The sequence below is a fragment of the Perissodus microlepis genome, chromosome 5, assembly GCF_051167445.1.
Source record: "Perissodus microlepis isolate ML-2025 ecotype Zambia chromosome 5, ASM5116744v1, whole genome shotgun sequence".
NCBI lineage: Eukaryota > Metazoa > Chordata > Actinopteri > Cichliformes > Cichlidae > Perissodus > Perissodus microlepis.
The window spans coordinates 11,777,078-11,789,283 of record NC_140465.1 but is presented as its reverse complement, the minus strand read 5'-3'; the positions used below and the strand labels follow the sequence as shown (position 1 = coordinate 11,789,283).

Here is a 12,206-nt window from a genome sequence, read left to right as displayed (position 1 = left end):
ACCGCCTGATGAACAGGTGCACTAATGTGCCTTGATCTTGAAATAAAGCAGCTTTGTCCAACAAATTCACAGCTAGCAAGTGAGTGTCCTATATCCTGCTCTGTGCTTGCTCTAGTCAGACATCTCCCTCACCTAAACCAAACAGTATTTCCAGTACTGAGTCTGCAGATAACGCAAGCCATCTGCTACAGTGCGCTACGTGTGTGAGAAAGGATAACTGGGGACACCTGATTACCCTGACCCTGAGTTCATGTGTGAAAACTGATTTAGTGAAGATGGGTCTGCGCAAGTGATAAAAAAAAGGAGTACTGTTAAGTGTGGCAAAAATCAATAATGAAATTGGAAACTAATACTTTTTATGTATCCTGGTACAACTCGAGCCAACTAAATATTACTGTAGTGGGAGATCGGGGAGAGCCACTGTCATGTACTGTCTGTGTGCGTGAGAGAGAGAGAGAGGGGGCTTTACATCGTTATTGAGACTCTGGTGTATATTGATTTGCTCTCTTGCTGAATATGAGTGTGTGTGCGTGTGTGTGTAAGTCCTTTCACAAAGAAAGATGTAATGTTTATTGGTGGCTTCCCTGGAGAATTGTTGGCCACCATTGAGGTGTGTACTATGAATGTGTATGTGTCTGAGAAGAGGTGAGGAGGAGGAGGAGGAGGAGGGTGTGGGGGTGCAAACATTTCAAGATTTGCGAGTGCGTGCCTGTGCATATGGGTGTCCACCTCTGATATGCGCTACACTCTTGTAAACACTCACCATCCCACCCTGCCCCCTCCCCCGGTGCAAGGCCAGAGCGCAGATTAGTCTTGTTGACTTGGCAAGGACACCCTGTCAGGCACAAGCAGCGGGGAACGGACCCTCAACACGCATGCACGCACACACGGGCGCCCGCGGATACCCACACCTAGACACACATTAATTTGCAGAGCACATTCAGAGCCTCAATTGCACTGAGGCTCATTAGTTTCCGAACGTATACATCCCCTTTTTTCCACAAAGCTCAGATTCTATGCGATGCGGGAACTGATGACAGCCGTGCACATCGACACATCTGCTGCTTTCGCTTCCAGCACACTTTCGCTCTCAGCTTCACAATTCTCCTCGACCACTCATTGAGTGACTCGACTAACGCCGTCATGTGTTGACACTAATGAACTGATGCCGGACCTTGGTCTGTCCATATTTTATTAGAGACCCTTAATGACCGATTTGTATCCGACTATAACGTTCTACAATGTATTTGACAGCCTGTAAGTTTATATGTGAAAAAAATTGGCAGTGAAAAAGAAAGAAATTAGGTTTTAATTATGAGTTACTTCACTAAAAAAAAAAAGAGTGCTGGCCCTCATTAACGTGACACAATAATTTTGAGTAAAATGCAACTGAAATATATAAAATCAAATGTTTTTTTAACTCAAATTCAAACTAATCATTAAAAAACATAGTTTAGTATAAACTCAATGTATACCAATCAAATACATTTAATTTCACCAGTTGCATTAAATTTAATGTTTTGTACCAAAATTACGTGTAAGATTTACATGTAATCAAGTTACTTCACATCAGCATTTTGGGCATAAATAGGGTGGAGGCTTTTTGCCAAAGAAGAGGCCAGCAGTTAATATATGCAAATGGATATTGCTACGTGCTCATAAATGAGAATTAGACCCATAAATGCATTAGGTGTTGGCCGTGAGAAATGATAAAGTATTTTTCCTGACGCTTTACCTGCTGTAACCTTATACAGAAAGTAGGTATGCTGCTTCGAAGGTCTTAGCAAAGCTTTTCTTTAGCCATGGGAAAAATATGCGCATAGCCTCCCACATTCATACAGCTGTCTCCTGGATTCAGCATAATCTTTGACTTATGCATATTACTTCCTACTTCTGTATAATAATAATGACAATACATATGTTGTTCTTTTGGGGGGGGGTGTAAAAAAAAGGAAAAGTTCACTGGCAAGACTAGGGAACTGACCTTAGTTAAATTTTAATCATGTTCTGACCTGAGGAAAGGCACACCCACACAGCTGCCTTCTCTCCTATCTGACACCTGTGACAGGCGCACTTCCTTGCCTATAGGTTGTAATTTTAAATGACTGATTCAATGGGGGAAAAAAATGTCAGACTGATGTGACAAGCAAGACCCATGCATTGTCACACTGTCATTGTGAGTTTCTATCTTGTCGTGCCATTTCATATCTGACAAAAACATCTGATGAAACAGCTACTAGGATGCTGCGTACAGGATGTTGTCTCACCACACATTATGCAATCACATTTATTTACACATAACATTTAATACAAGATGATTATCACTTGGTGGCTTATTTCCTGTAGAATCTGCACAAATAACATTCAACATGGTAGATTTTTCAGATCATTCATATTCTGGTTTGAAAACTACGACATGTTGTGGAATCCTCGGGAGGACCGAGGGACTTGGTGAAATTTCCTTCCACAATGGAACTGAAGAGTATGACTCCTGGTGGATGGGGTGCAGGAGGTAGTCATAAATAAATGAACAAAACCATTTAATTTGCCACAAATACCTCGCTCTAGAAGAGACCACTGTTGCTTCACAGTAGAAAGCAGTGACTGCTCAGAATCCTGAGTGGTGCTTCGTATTGCTTTCTTTTATTTCCATGTCATATGGATGTCTCAGCAGTGCTGGTTTGCCTTTGTGAGACATTGCTACAGCATAGAAATCATTCAAAAACTAACCAAGGTTATTATGAATTTAGTTTTATTTAGCATTTAACTAAAACTGTGTGTGACTCAAACAGAAACAAAAATAAAACAAGACTAGCTGAAATGATTTTCTGAACTTGCGTCGGACCATCTTTACTACCGAAACTAAGCATTTATGCATGAAAACATCTATGCTTTTATTTTCCAATTCTTCCCCCTGACAAATACCGTCTGTATGAAAATAATTAACAAAGACTACAACTAATGAACTAATAAACTAAAGCAAAGCCACTCTGGAAACCAAGTGAAACTAAACCGAATTGAAAACAAAAACAAGTAATGAGAAAACACAAAACCATAAAAGCTCTGCAACCAGCCTCCGTGATGATCTGCTGTACGCCCGTTGCTCGTTACAAGTCCCCATCATCTCTTAATACTGGTGGCCTGGGCAGTGTGAGAGGAAGCATAAGCTGGACTAGCTGGCCAGCTCGCTTGGTAACGCCTGTTAATCTTCTCTCAACTGTCACTCTGCCAGAGTTATGTTTACAGTTTCATTCCCTGACTGTTTTTCCTGCTGAATGAAATTTTAAAAAACCCACCAAATCTCTGGGCAGCTCTATTTCTTCTCACGCTTGAGTGAGGGAATTGCTGCTACACTGACTCACTATCCCTTCTTGAGGTACAAAGTGGTATTATATGAAGGCAACTTTAGTCAAATATCTCATCATCGCAACATAAGGGATGTTAAAGATGAAGCTGCCAGGCAGGAGGAAAAGAGGAAGACCTCAGATGAGGTTCATAGATATGGTGAAGGAGGACATGAAGTGGGTTGGTGTGGCACAGGAGGATGCTAGGGATAGGATGAGATGGAGGTAGAGGATCTGCTTTGGTGACCCCTAAAAGGAACAGCCAAAAGAAGAGGAAGATGATCTCTCTACAAAGACATCTTCTACATAACATCATAGCTATTAATACTCCATGTTCTGTTTAGTGTTATTTGCACTACCTGTTTTTGTCAAGGTAGTGCAAAGCAAGATGAAACAGATGAAGTCCAGAAATATAAAAAAAGATACCGAGCAGAAAATAGCTTATTTTCTCAGTATAAATGTAGAGAAAATATTACCTAGCAACAGCATTCATAAAACTTGAAGAACATCTTTCCTTGGCATCTTTTATGACCTGGCTCATAAGCTCCAACATAAATCGGAGATTGACTCCACACTGCTTTTTTTTTTTTTTTAGAAACATGGGCTTTATTTTAATTTTCTAAATATTTTTAGCTAAAAACGACACCAACACCCAAGAGAGAGCATGACAGTGTCTGGTCTCCCTGCCACACCTTGTCAGGTATAGACAATTAGCAATTAAATCCAGGGCAACAGAAACTCTCGCACTACCGCTGCATAAGGAGTTGAGGTTGCAGAGGGGGCGTGACACGTGAAACCAGCAGCACAGCCAACTTATACAGTGGCAAACATTTACCACAGACACAGCATGTGTCACGCAAGCTGCACTGAATGTGATGAGAGAGAGTATTGTTGTTAGCATCAGACATACTGTGCCATGGGGTAGTCATATTCCCAAAGCACAGAGACTCCACAGAAAAGGGCTTCCTTGCCTTGATTATGGTGCCCTGCAAATATGCAATGGGCAGCTGCTTAAACAGTAAACAGTATTAATACATTTTAAAGTGAATATGCAGAAACAGCTGTGCACCTCAAATAGACTGCATACTAAATAATAACATAATACACCAACCAGCTAGTCCATTTAAAATGCACATTACAGACTTTCAGCTCAGGAACAGCATTGAATTAGAAATACACTAGGACTGCAGCATTAGATTACATTACATAATTATTTTTTCTAGCATTATGAACTTTTTGTGAACTGTTATTCTACTATAACTTTCTCTTTTTGGCGTATAGCTTCAACTCAGTTGTTTTTAACACAAATAAAGTTGAATTTCTAATGAAAATTAATCAAGCAGATTTTTAAGTTTGAAAATTGTTGCAATTGACTATATCACAAAACAAAACTGTATCTGATATTTGACCTGGTGCTTGTGTATCTAAGGCTTAGCAAAAATGCCTCTGTCTAAGCAACACAGCACGTCTCTTTGTAGAATACCAAAAAGCATCTCCTGATCTCCTGATCTCCTGATCGTGACCTATTCCTTTTTCCTTTTAGAAGACAGAAAGCTTTTTGTGGGCATGCTCAACAAGCAACAGTCAGAAGATGATGTGCGGCGCCTTTTCGAGTCCTTCGGCAGCATCGAGGAATGCACCATCCTCAGAGGTCCCGACGGAAACAGCAAAGGTGAGTTTATAGCTGTTTATGACTTTGAGCCGGCAGACTTTTTTCACAGGCTACTGCACAGAAATGATTTGGCCTTTCAAAGTTGGTGACTTTGCAAAGTTCTTCTTAAAACACTCCGCGCTGAGTGATGTCAAAGCGGGCTATTTCACAATCATCAGAGGAGTCGTTACATAAGAATACCGGAGATTCAGTAAATTTCAACAGTAAATGCCATTTGAAAGCTTTCGCCCAAAGGGACGAGAGATACAAACCAGCAGCTCTTTACAGATGAACCCCATTAACCTCGTGAGTCAACCTACAAGGCTCTGATAAAGAAAAAAAAATAAGTCACCCTCCTTATTAACCGTCGGGCTTCATGTCATGCCAGAAAAATGCCCCTTTTTAAATGTTGTCAGAGTGCTACACAAGTTCACCGCATGAAGTTCATCAGTGGGCTTAGCAGCTAATCAATGAAACTCGATGATAACTAAGCCGGATGATTACAGTGGGCTTGATCATTCTGATTCCTCCGTGAAGCTCCATTAACAAGGCTTCATCAGCCAGCTTACTCAGCTAAGTGGGCTTTAGCTCAATAATTACTGAGAACTTGATCACTCAAATTTATCAACGGCGCTTGTCAATAGTAAGCGACACCAAAACGCTGTAGCATTTTGAGCGCTATCTGAGGATCCTCGAAGTCGTTAATGATGCCAGATTGGCACATTTAGTCTGCTGAGCTTCGATCAACATTGATGTAGCAATCCGCAGCAAAGGAGGCTTTCTTCACTAAATATTTGTTACTGTAGAAAATTTATCCCAGGTGGGAAAAAGAGGAGGGGGGGGGGACTGTCTGCTTGTTGTATTGTTACTATAAATGCTTTGTTGTGATACTGTATGATATACTTCTCAGGAAACTTTTTTTTTCCCTTTGTTCTCGCGATCTCATTATCCCCTTACTCAGGTTCTCCTCTCTCTCGTTCTCTTTAAGGCTGTGCGTTTGTAAAATACTCCTCTCATGCTGAAGCTCAGGCAGCCATCGGTGCACTACACGGGAGCCAGACAATGCCTGTGAGTAACTGCGTGCGTGCATGTAGGTGTGTGAGAGAGATGAGTCACACAGAGAGATGACTCAAATACTGCTTATATTCCTTATAAATTTAACTCAGGCTGGAGTTTATCAGTCCCAGTGAGGAAATTTGTCCTTAGGGCTATTCGATCTTTCCATCTCAGTTGAGCCATTTTTTACTTTTTTTTTTTCCTGGGTTGAAAGATGAATCTATGAATCTATGTCATGAGATTTCTCAAATATTAGACCCATAGAGGAAATATTTTTCAAGTTACAGCGTCCTCTAAAGAAGAGGTGATCATATGCACAATATTTGCTTAAATTATAGTCAGTGGATTACAGTGTTGGGTAAGTTACTTTAAATTAGTAACTTAGTTACATTACTAGTTACTTCTATCAAAAGTAACTCAGTTACTTCAAGTTACTCGTTACTTTCAGAGTAACTAGTTACTAGGGAAAGTAACTTTGGTTTTACTCAGAATTCTCTTGTTAATGTGTTGCTTCCGTAACTGGATACCCAGCAAGATTGCCAGTCTTCTAGCTTGCTTACTTGCCACAACTGCACTGTGCCACCTACCAATAGAAAGGAAAAAATAATGTGCACATTTCCACAAGAGAAATCCCACGCCTGATTCTATCCTAGCCTGCTTTTTACATCCAACACAAAAACTGCAGTCGTGGTGCTTTCGATTGTACTCAGAACTCGGAAATTCTGCCTTCTGAATAGGAAGATGTAGGTAACACCAGACTGCAGATGACATCTCCTGGTTTCATCTTCATGTTTCCCTCTCACCACATATCCAAACCGATATCATGACCAGCAGCTTTACAGCTGTGGCTCCAGCAAACATCAGCTGATACTAGAAATTAATATTAAATAAATTCTAACAACAGCTGATCAAGCTTAAAAGTGCTGCTGTTGTTTACCGCGACATCCGCTGGTTTCCTCTTTCTGGCGCAAAGTGGGCGATAAATAAACGAGAGAGAAAAGCCGATCAGCTGATCATTGATCAGTTTCATGATTGAAGTAGAAACAGGAGAGGGGGTGAGAGGATGAGAGAAGAAGAGGTAGCTGTGCAGCGTAAACACAGAATAATTCCAGATTTGTGTATTTTTCATTGTAGCTGAAATCCGGGACAAACTGTTCCTTTTCACCTCAATACGAAACGCATAATATTTTCTCTGGATACGAGACGATTCCGTTTTTTACGGGACGGTTGGCAACTCTAATAATTAACCTTATGAACAAAATAAAGTTCAACATCAGTAACATAGCACCCACCCAGCTGTATAGAAACTCCGTCATGCTAGCTAGCACGCAGTACGAAAAAGTCAGCATAACGAAAATAAACTCCACCTAAACTTGGTTCATATCTGACCCAGATGGACTGCAGGTTATAACTTCTTACCTGAAGTTCAGTTCACCTGATACTCTCGGACCAGCGGCCGCTTCGGGTCTCTCCTCTTGCCTCCCTTTTCCTTCATCCACCTGCTGGCCTCCACCACTTGCTAATGTTATTGAACCTGTGGAAGCTCCGCGATAGCCACCACACGAAGTAACGAATAACGAGCCTATCTAAATCCCAGTAACGAGTAACGCGTTCCTGGTTTTGGCATAATAACTAGTTACCGTGCTCGTTACCACAATAATAACGTAGTTACTGTAACGCGTTACTTAATAACGCGTTAGTCCCAACACTGTCCAACATTTACATACTAAAAAAAAAGTCCAGCCTGGGACACATGCAGTTACATTTTTCACTAAATTTACAAAGGCAGCACATTTAAATAATTATCAATTGCTTTGAACTTTGAAGAAACTCCTGATCTGCTGGGATTTTCCAGCACAATCATCTCTAGAGTTTAAAGAGAATGGTCTGGAAAAAGGGAAAATATCCAGTACTGATGTCAGAGGTCAAGGGAAAATGGCCAGAGTGCTACGAGCTGAAAAGGCAACAGTAACTCAAATAAGAGAGCATCTCTGAACGCAGAACATGTTGAACCGCAAAGCAGATGGGTCTACAGCAGCAGCAGAAGACCACACCAGGTGCCACCCCTGTCAGCTAAGAATAGAAAACTGAGGCTATAAATCACACAGGCTCAATTTCTCGGCACGCTTTGGGTCCCTTAGTACAAACTGAGCATTGTTTAAATGCCAGAGCCCTCTTGAGTATTGTTACTGACCGTATCCATCCCCTGATGTCGACAGTGTACACATCCTCTGGTCAGTACGCTACCTTGAACCTCCAGTGCAAGCAAAATAAACAAACTAAGGCATGTAGCCCTCGAATAAACCATTTGGATCTTATTAGCATCTGAAATCTTAAACATTCTTCATGGATACGGTGTATTTATATGGGTAATTTGCATATGTGGTGTTTCGTACACTAGGAAGATATTTTACATTGCAGCTTACTGTGCTGCATTACATCAGCTACAATAGTACCTACAACCTGCAATGGGCTGGCAGTAAAAGTTTGAAGAGTGGCTCATTAAAGGAGTCCAACAGGCATTTCTGAATTTATCTGAAGCACCAATTACATTTTCACATTGTTCATATTTTATTCATTGTACCTGTTATATCGCTATAGCTTACAGTGCAATGAGAGTGAGCTCACATTGCCTACCACTGATGAAAACGTTTGTTTGATTGGACAGTCAAAACTAAGAGCTATGAAAAAGAATTTGTTTACATGAGCCAAATTCAGAGTGCATAGCGATGTGTTCACCTGCACATGTACATGTATGTATTTAGTACTGGTAATATTTTTTTTACAGGTTTCAGGGGAAAATAGTCAAGATCTGTCTTGATGTTTTGTTTTTTGTTGTTTTGTGTTTGTTGCTGTATCTGACAAAAATCCCATAGAATACTCCCAAATCTGGCAGATTCCACACAAAGTATCCAGCTGTTCCCACAAGCACAATGGTGGAGTATTGCTGAGCAGCTTTGTGAAACCACTCAACTTGTGAGTTATGATTTAGGCAAAAAAGTAAAATTTTGCCCTTCTGTAAAAGTGGCACTTTTTTCATAAATATTTAAATTGCTCTAATAATTGGAATATATTCATAACGGAAGCCTTGCAACAGGAAATTATGAACATTTTAAAAAATTACATGAGAATGTAAGGTTGACTTAACATGGAATGTCCCTTTTAGATATAACCCATCAGGACTTTTTGGGGAAAATGGGCACCAGTTAAAGCTCTGGGGGCCATTGCCTTGGCTGGAGATTTAAAACAGTATGTGTGTATGTGTGCTAATGCAAGCTTATGTCAGACGTCTATCGAACCACATTAACATGTACTTCCTGGCGTGTGTGTGTATGTGTGTGGGTGGATGGGTGGGTGCACAGGGGGCCTCATCCAGTCTGGTGGTAAAGTTCGCCGACACGGATAAGGAGCGCACCATACGCCGCATGCAGCAGATGGCTGGTCAGATGGGCATCTTCAACCCTATGGCCCTGCAGTTTGGAGCCTATGGAGCCTACGCTCAGGCAAGATGCCCCACAGAACTCCTTTTTTTATCCACAGTTATTTATTCAGTGAGCCGCAGAGATTAAACAGAGCACTCGAGCTTAGCTCAAATTTAAATTTGAAAAGGCAAAAGAAGAAGCAGAAGTCATCAAGTCAAATGTTAATTTAAAAAAAAAAAACATAATTAAAGGATAGACGTTCTATAAAGTTTAATACATGGTTTTCACCTCCTAATATGCTGTTTCCCATCTCTATAGCAGCATTTCTGCTATAGCTCTACTTATGCTTTTTTTCTATCTTGCTTTGCTTAACTCAGACTCACAGGTCTTTACTTTTATTACTTTCTGCTTTCCCTTCTTCTTCACCACCTGAAGGTGCAGCAGCAAGCAGCACTGATGGCATCTGTAGGCCAAGGAGGCTACCTCAGTCCAATGGCAGCCTTTGCTGCTGCCCAGATGCAGCACATGGCCACCATCAATGGCCTCCCAGGAGCACCGCTGACTCCCACGTCAGGTAACTGGTTTAAGGTCAATTGTTAAAGTACCTATCAGAGTTTTTTCAGAAAGTGCATCTACCACAGTGCATGCATTGTGGATTATACTTCTATACATAAATATACATGAGCACAAGCTAGCATTAATGTTCCCGAGGGGAGCTGACAGCAGACAATCTGGTGTCACTGGAAGCCAAGAACCCAAATCTGAAACCCTAAACCTTCCATCTGTGCACATGAGATTTTTGACTTTTATGAGCACTCAGTGCTACTGAGTGCTCATAAAAGTCTTTACAGGTCATAAAGGTCATCTTAAGGTTAAGTACATACAACATAAAATAAATCAATAAAATTGAATAACCATATCCATCAAAGAAATACATCAGGTTGATTCTTTAGTCTAAACATCTTCTTTAATCTAAACATCTGCTTCAGTGAGAGTTCAGTGGTTACTGTGGTTACAGATTTACTCAAACACTAAAACTGGCTCAGGGGGTTGGGAAGCGCATCTGCAACCGGAAGGTCGCTGGTTCGATCCCTGGGTTCTCTGTCCTGGTCGTTGTGTCCTTGGGCAAGACACTTTACCCTACCGCCTACTGGTGTTGGCCAGAGGGGCCGATGGCGCGATATGGCTTTCCTTGAAAAGCGCCATATAAATGCAATCCATAAATTGGCTGATTGAAGTGTTACAAGTGTTAACATGGCCCTACAACATAATATTTCTGCACTGCATGACACAACAGTCTGGAGAAAAGGATTTTTTTTTGTTTATTCACTTCCATCATGCCGTCTAAATCGAAGGCATTAAAATAAGATGTGGAAAATCGAATATAAGTATGAGATCCTTTTGAAATCAGCAGCACCAGCTGTTTAATAAAGTGTAATATTAATGACTAAAAATAGTTTATTCTTTTAAGACCCGACTCTAAGACTGCAGTGGAAATAAGATACAGCCGAAAGGAAGAAAATGCATGTTTCTGGATACACCCAAGGAATGTAAAAGAAGATCATTCTGGGAACACATAATTAGCAATCATTTGATATCAACACAGTATTCACTAGTCTCAGAAAATACGTCTGAGAGTCACATCTAATGGCTGTTGTGTCACTGTAAGGGCCATACTTGGACAAGAAATCAGCCCTGACATTTAGTGTCTTCACCGGCCCACTGGACCGGCCCTCCTGACATTTGCAAGAGTTACTAGGTGGCCAGTCAAAGTAAAACTTTTCCATAATGTCCTCGGGGTGGAAAAATTGCATTGTTTCTCTCTGTCTCTGTCTGTCTGCCCCATGGCTGCAGGTGGCAGTACTCCACCAGGCATCAGCGCCCCCACAGTGACCAGCATCCCATCTCCAATTAGTGTAAATGGTTTTACTGGCATGCCGCCCCCGCAGGCAAATGGACAGCCCCCCGCAGAAGCAGTTTTTACCAACGGGATACACCATTATCCTGGTAAATATGATCATCTCAGAGGCAAACACACACACACACACAAAAATTCAAATGTTAAAGTATGATTTTTTTCAATGTAGAGACACGTCCACTGTAAAGCAGCCATCAACAGGAAAAGCGTGCATGATGTTGGCTTACACACTAGAATAGCCTTTAAGCATGTTCATGGGGGGTGAGGCCAGACGAATGTAGTCCACAGAAAGCGAGCAAGTTGAGGCAATTATCGTTTGGCAAAGGCGTTCGGGCTGCCGGAGTCTAACTATGCGCTTGTGTCATGAGCCGTGGTTAGTACCTTATTGGATGTGTTTGGTTGTCTTGTCTCCCCAGTGTTGCAGGAGGTGGTTTTTAGAGAGGACTCAGAGAAAAACGGCTTGGGCGTGGCTCCGCGGAGTTGTTTTGGGGTTCAGGGTGGCTGCTTCCTCTCATCTCTCTCCGAAGGTAGCGCTCTTTCCCTCTCACCCTCATCTCTCATCCCTTTTCTTTCTGAGCTCAGGGACAGGAAGATATCATTTCAAAGCCATTTGGGACCAAACGTTCTTTTTTTACATTTAAAACATTTTAAAAAGAAGGAAAGAAAGAGGGACAATTCAAGTTTCTGAGTGAACAGTAAATATTTATATTGCTTCAAATATCTGAAATATTTTCTGCTCTGTAATATGCTCTGAAAAAGACTCTGACTTCGTGTTTCCAGACACTGTCATAATGAAAAGTTCTTTGCAGTGTATA

General features: G+C 41.2%; 1 protein-coding gene across 11 annotated transcripts in view; it reads left to right on the top strand.

The window, feature by feature from the left end:
* The window catches only part of celf4 (CUGBP, Elav-like family member 4), a 92,812-nt gene that overhangs the window by 68,048 nt on the left and 12,558 nt on the right, over positions 1–12,206 (top strand). For 6 of the 11 annotated variants that reach the window (XM_084927881.1, XM_084927879.1, XM_084927882.1 and 3 more), the window contains exons 4-9: positions 4,888–5,016; positions 5,984–6,063; positions 9,414–9,554; positions 9,909–10,047; positions 11,328–11,480; positions 11,808–11,918. In XM_084927881.1, coding sequence (XP_084784007.1) covers positions 4,888–5,016; positions 5,984–6,063; positions 9,414–9,554; positions 9,909–10,047; positions 11,328–11,480; positions 11,808–11,918 — 753 coding nt within the window. The remainder of the gene's footprint in view (positions 1–4,887; positions 5,017–5,983; positions 6,064–9,413; positions 9,555–9,908; positions 10,048–11,327; positions 11,481–11,807; positions 11,919–12,206) is intronic. The other 5 variants (XM_084927885.1, XM_084927884.1, XM_084927883.1 and 2 more) reach the window with 3 other exon arrangements.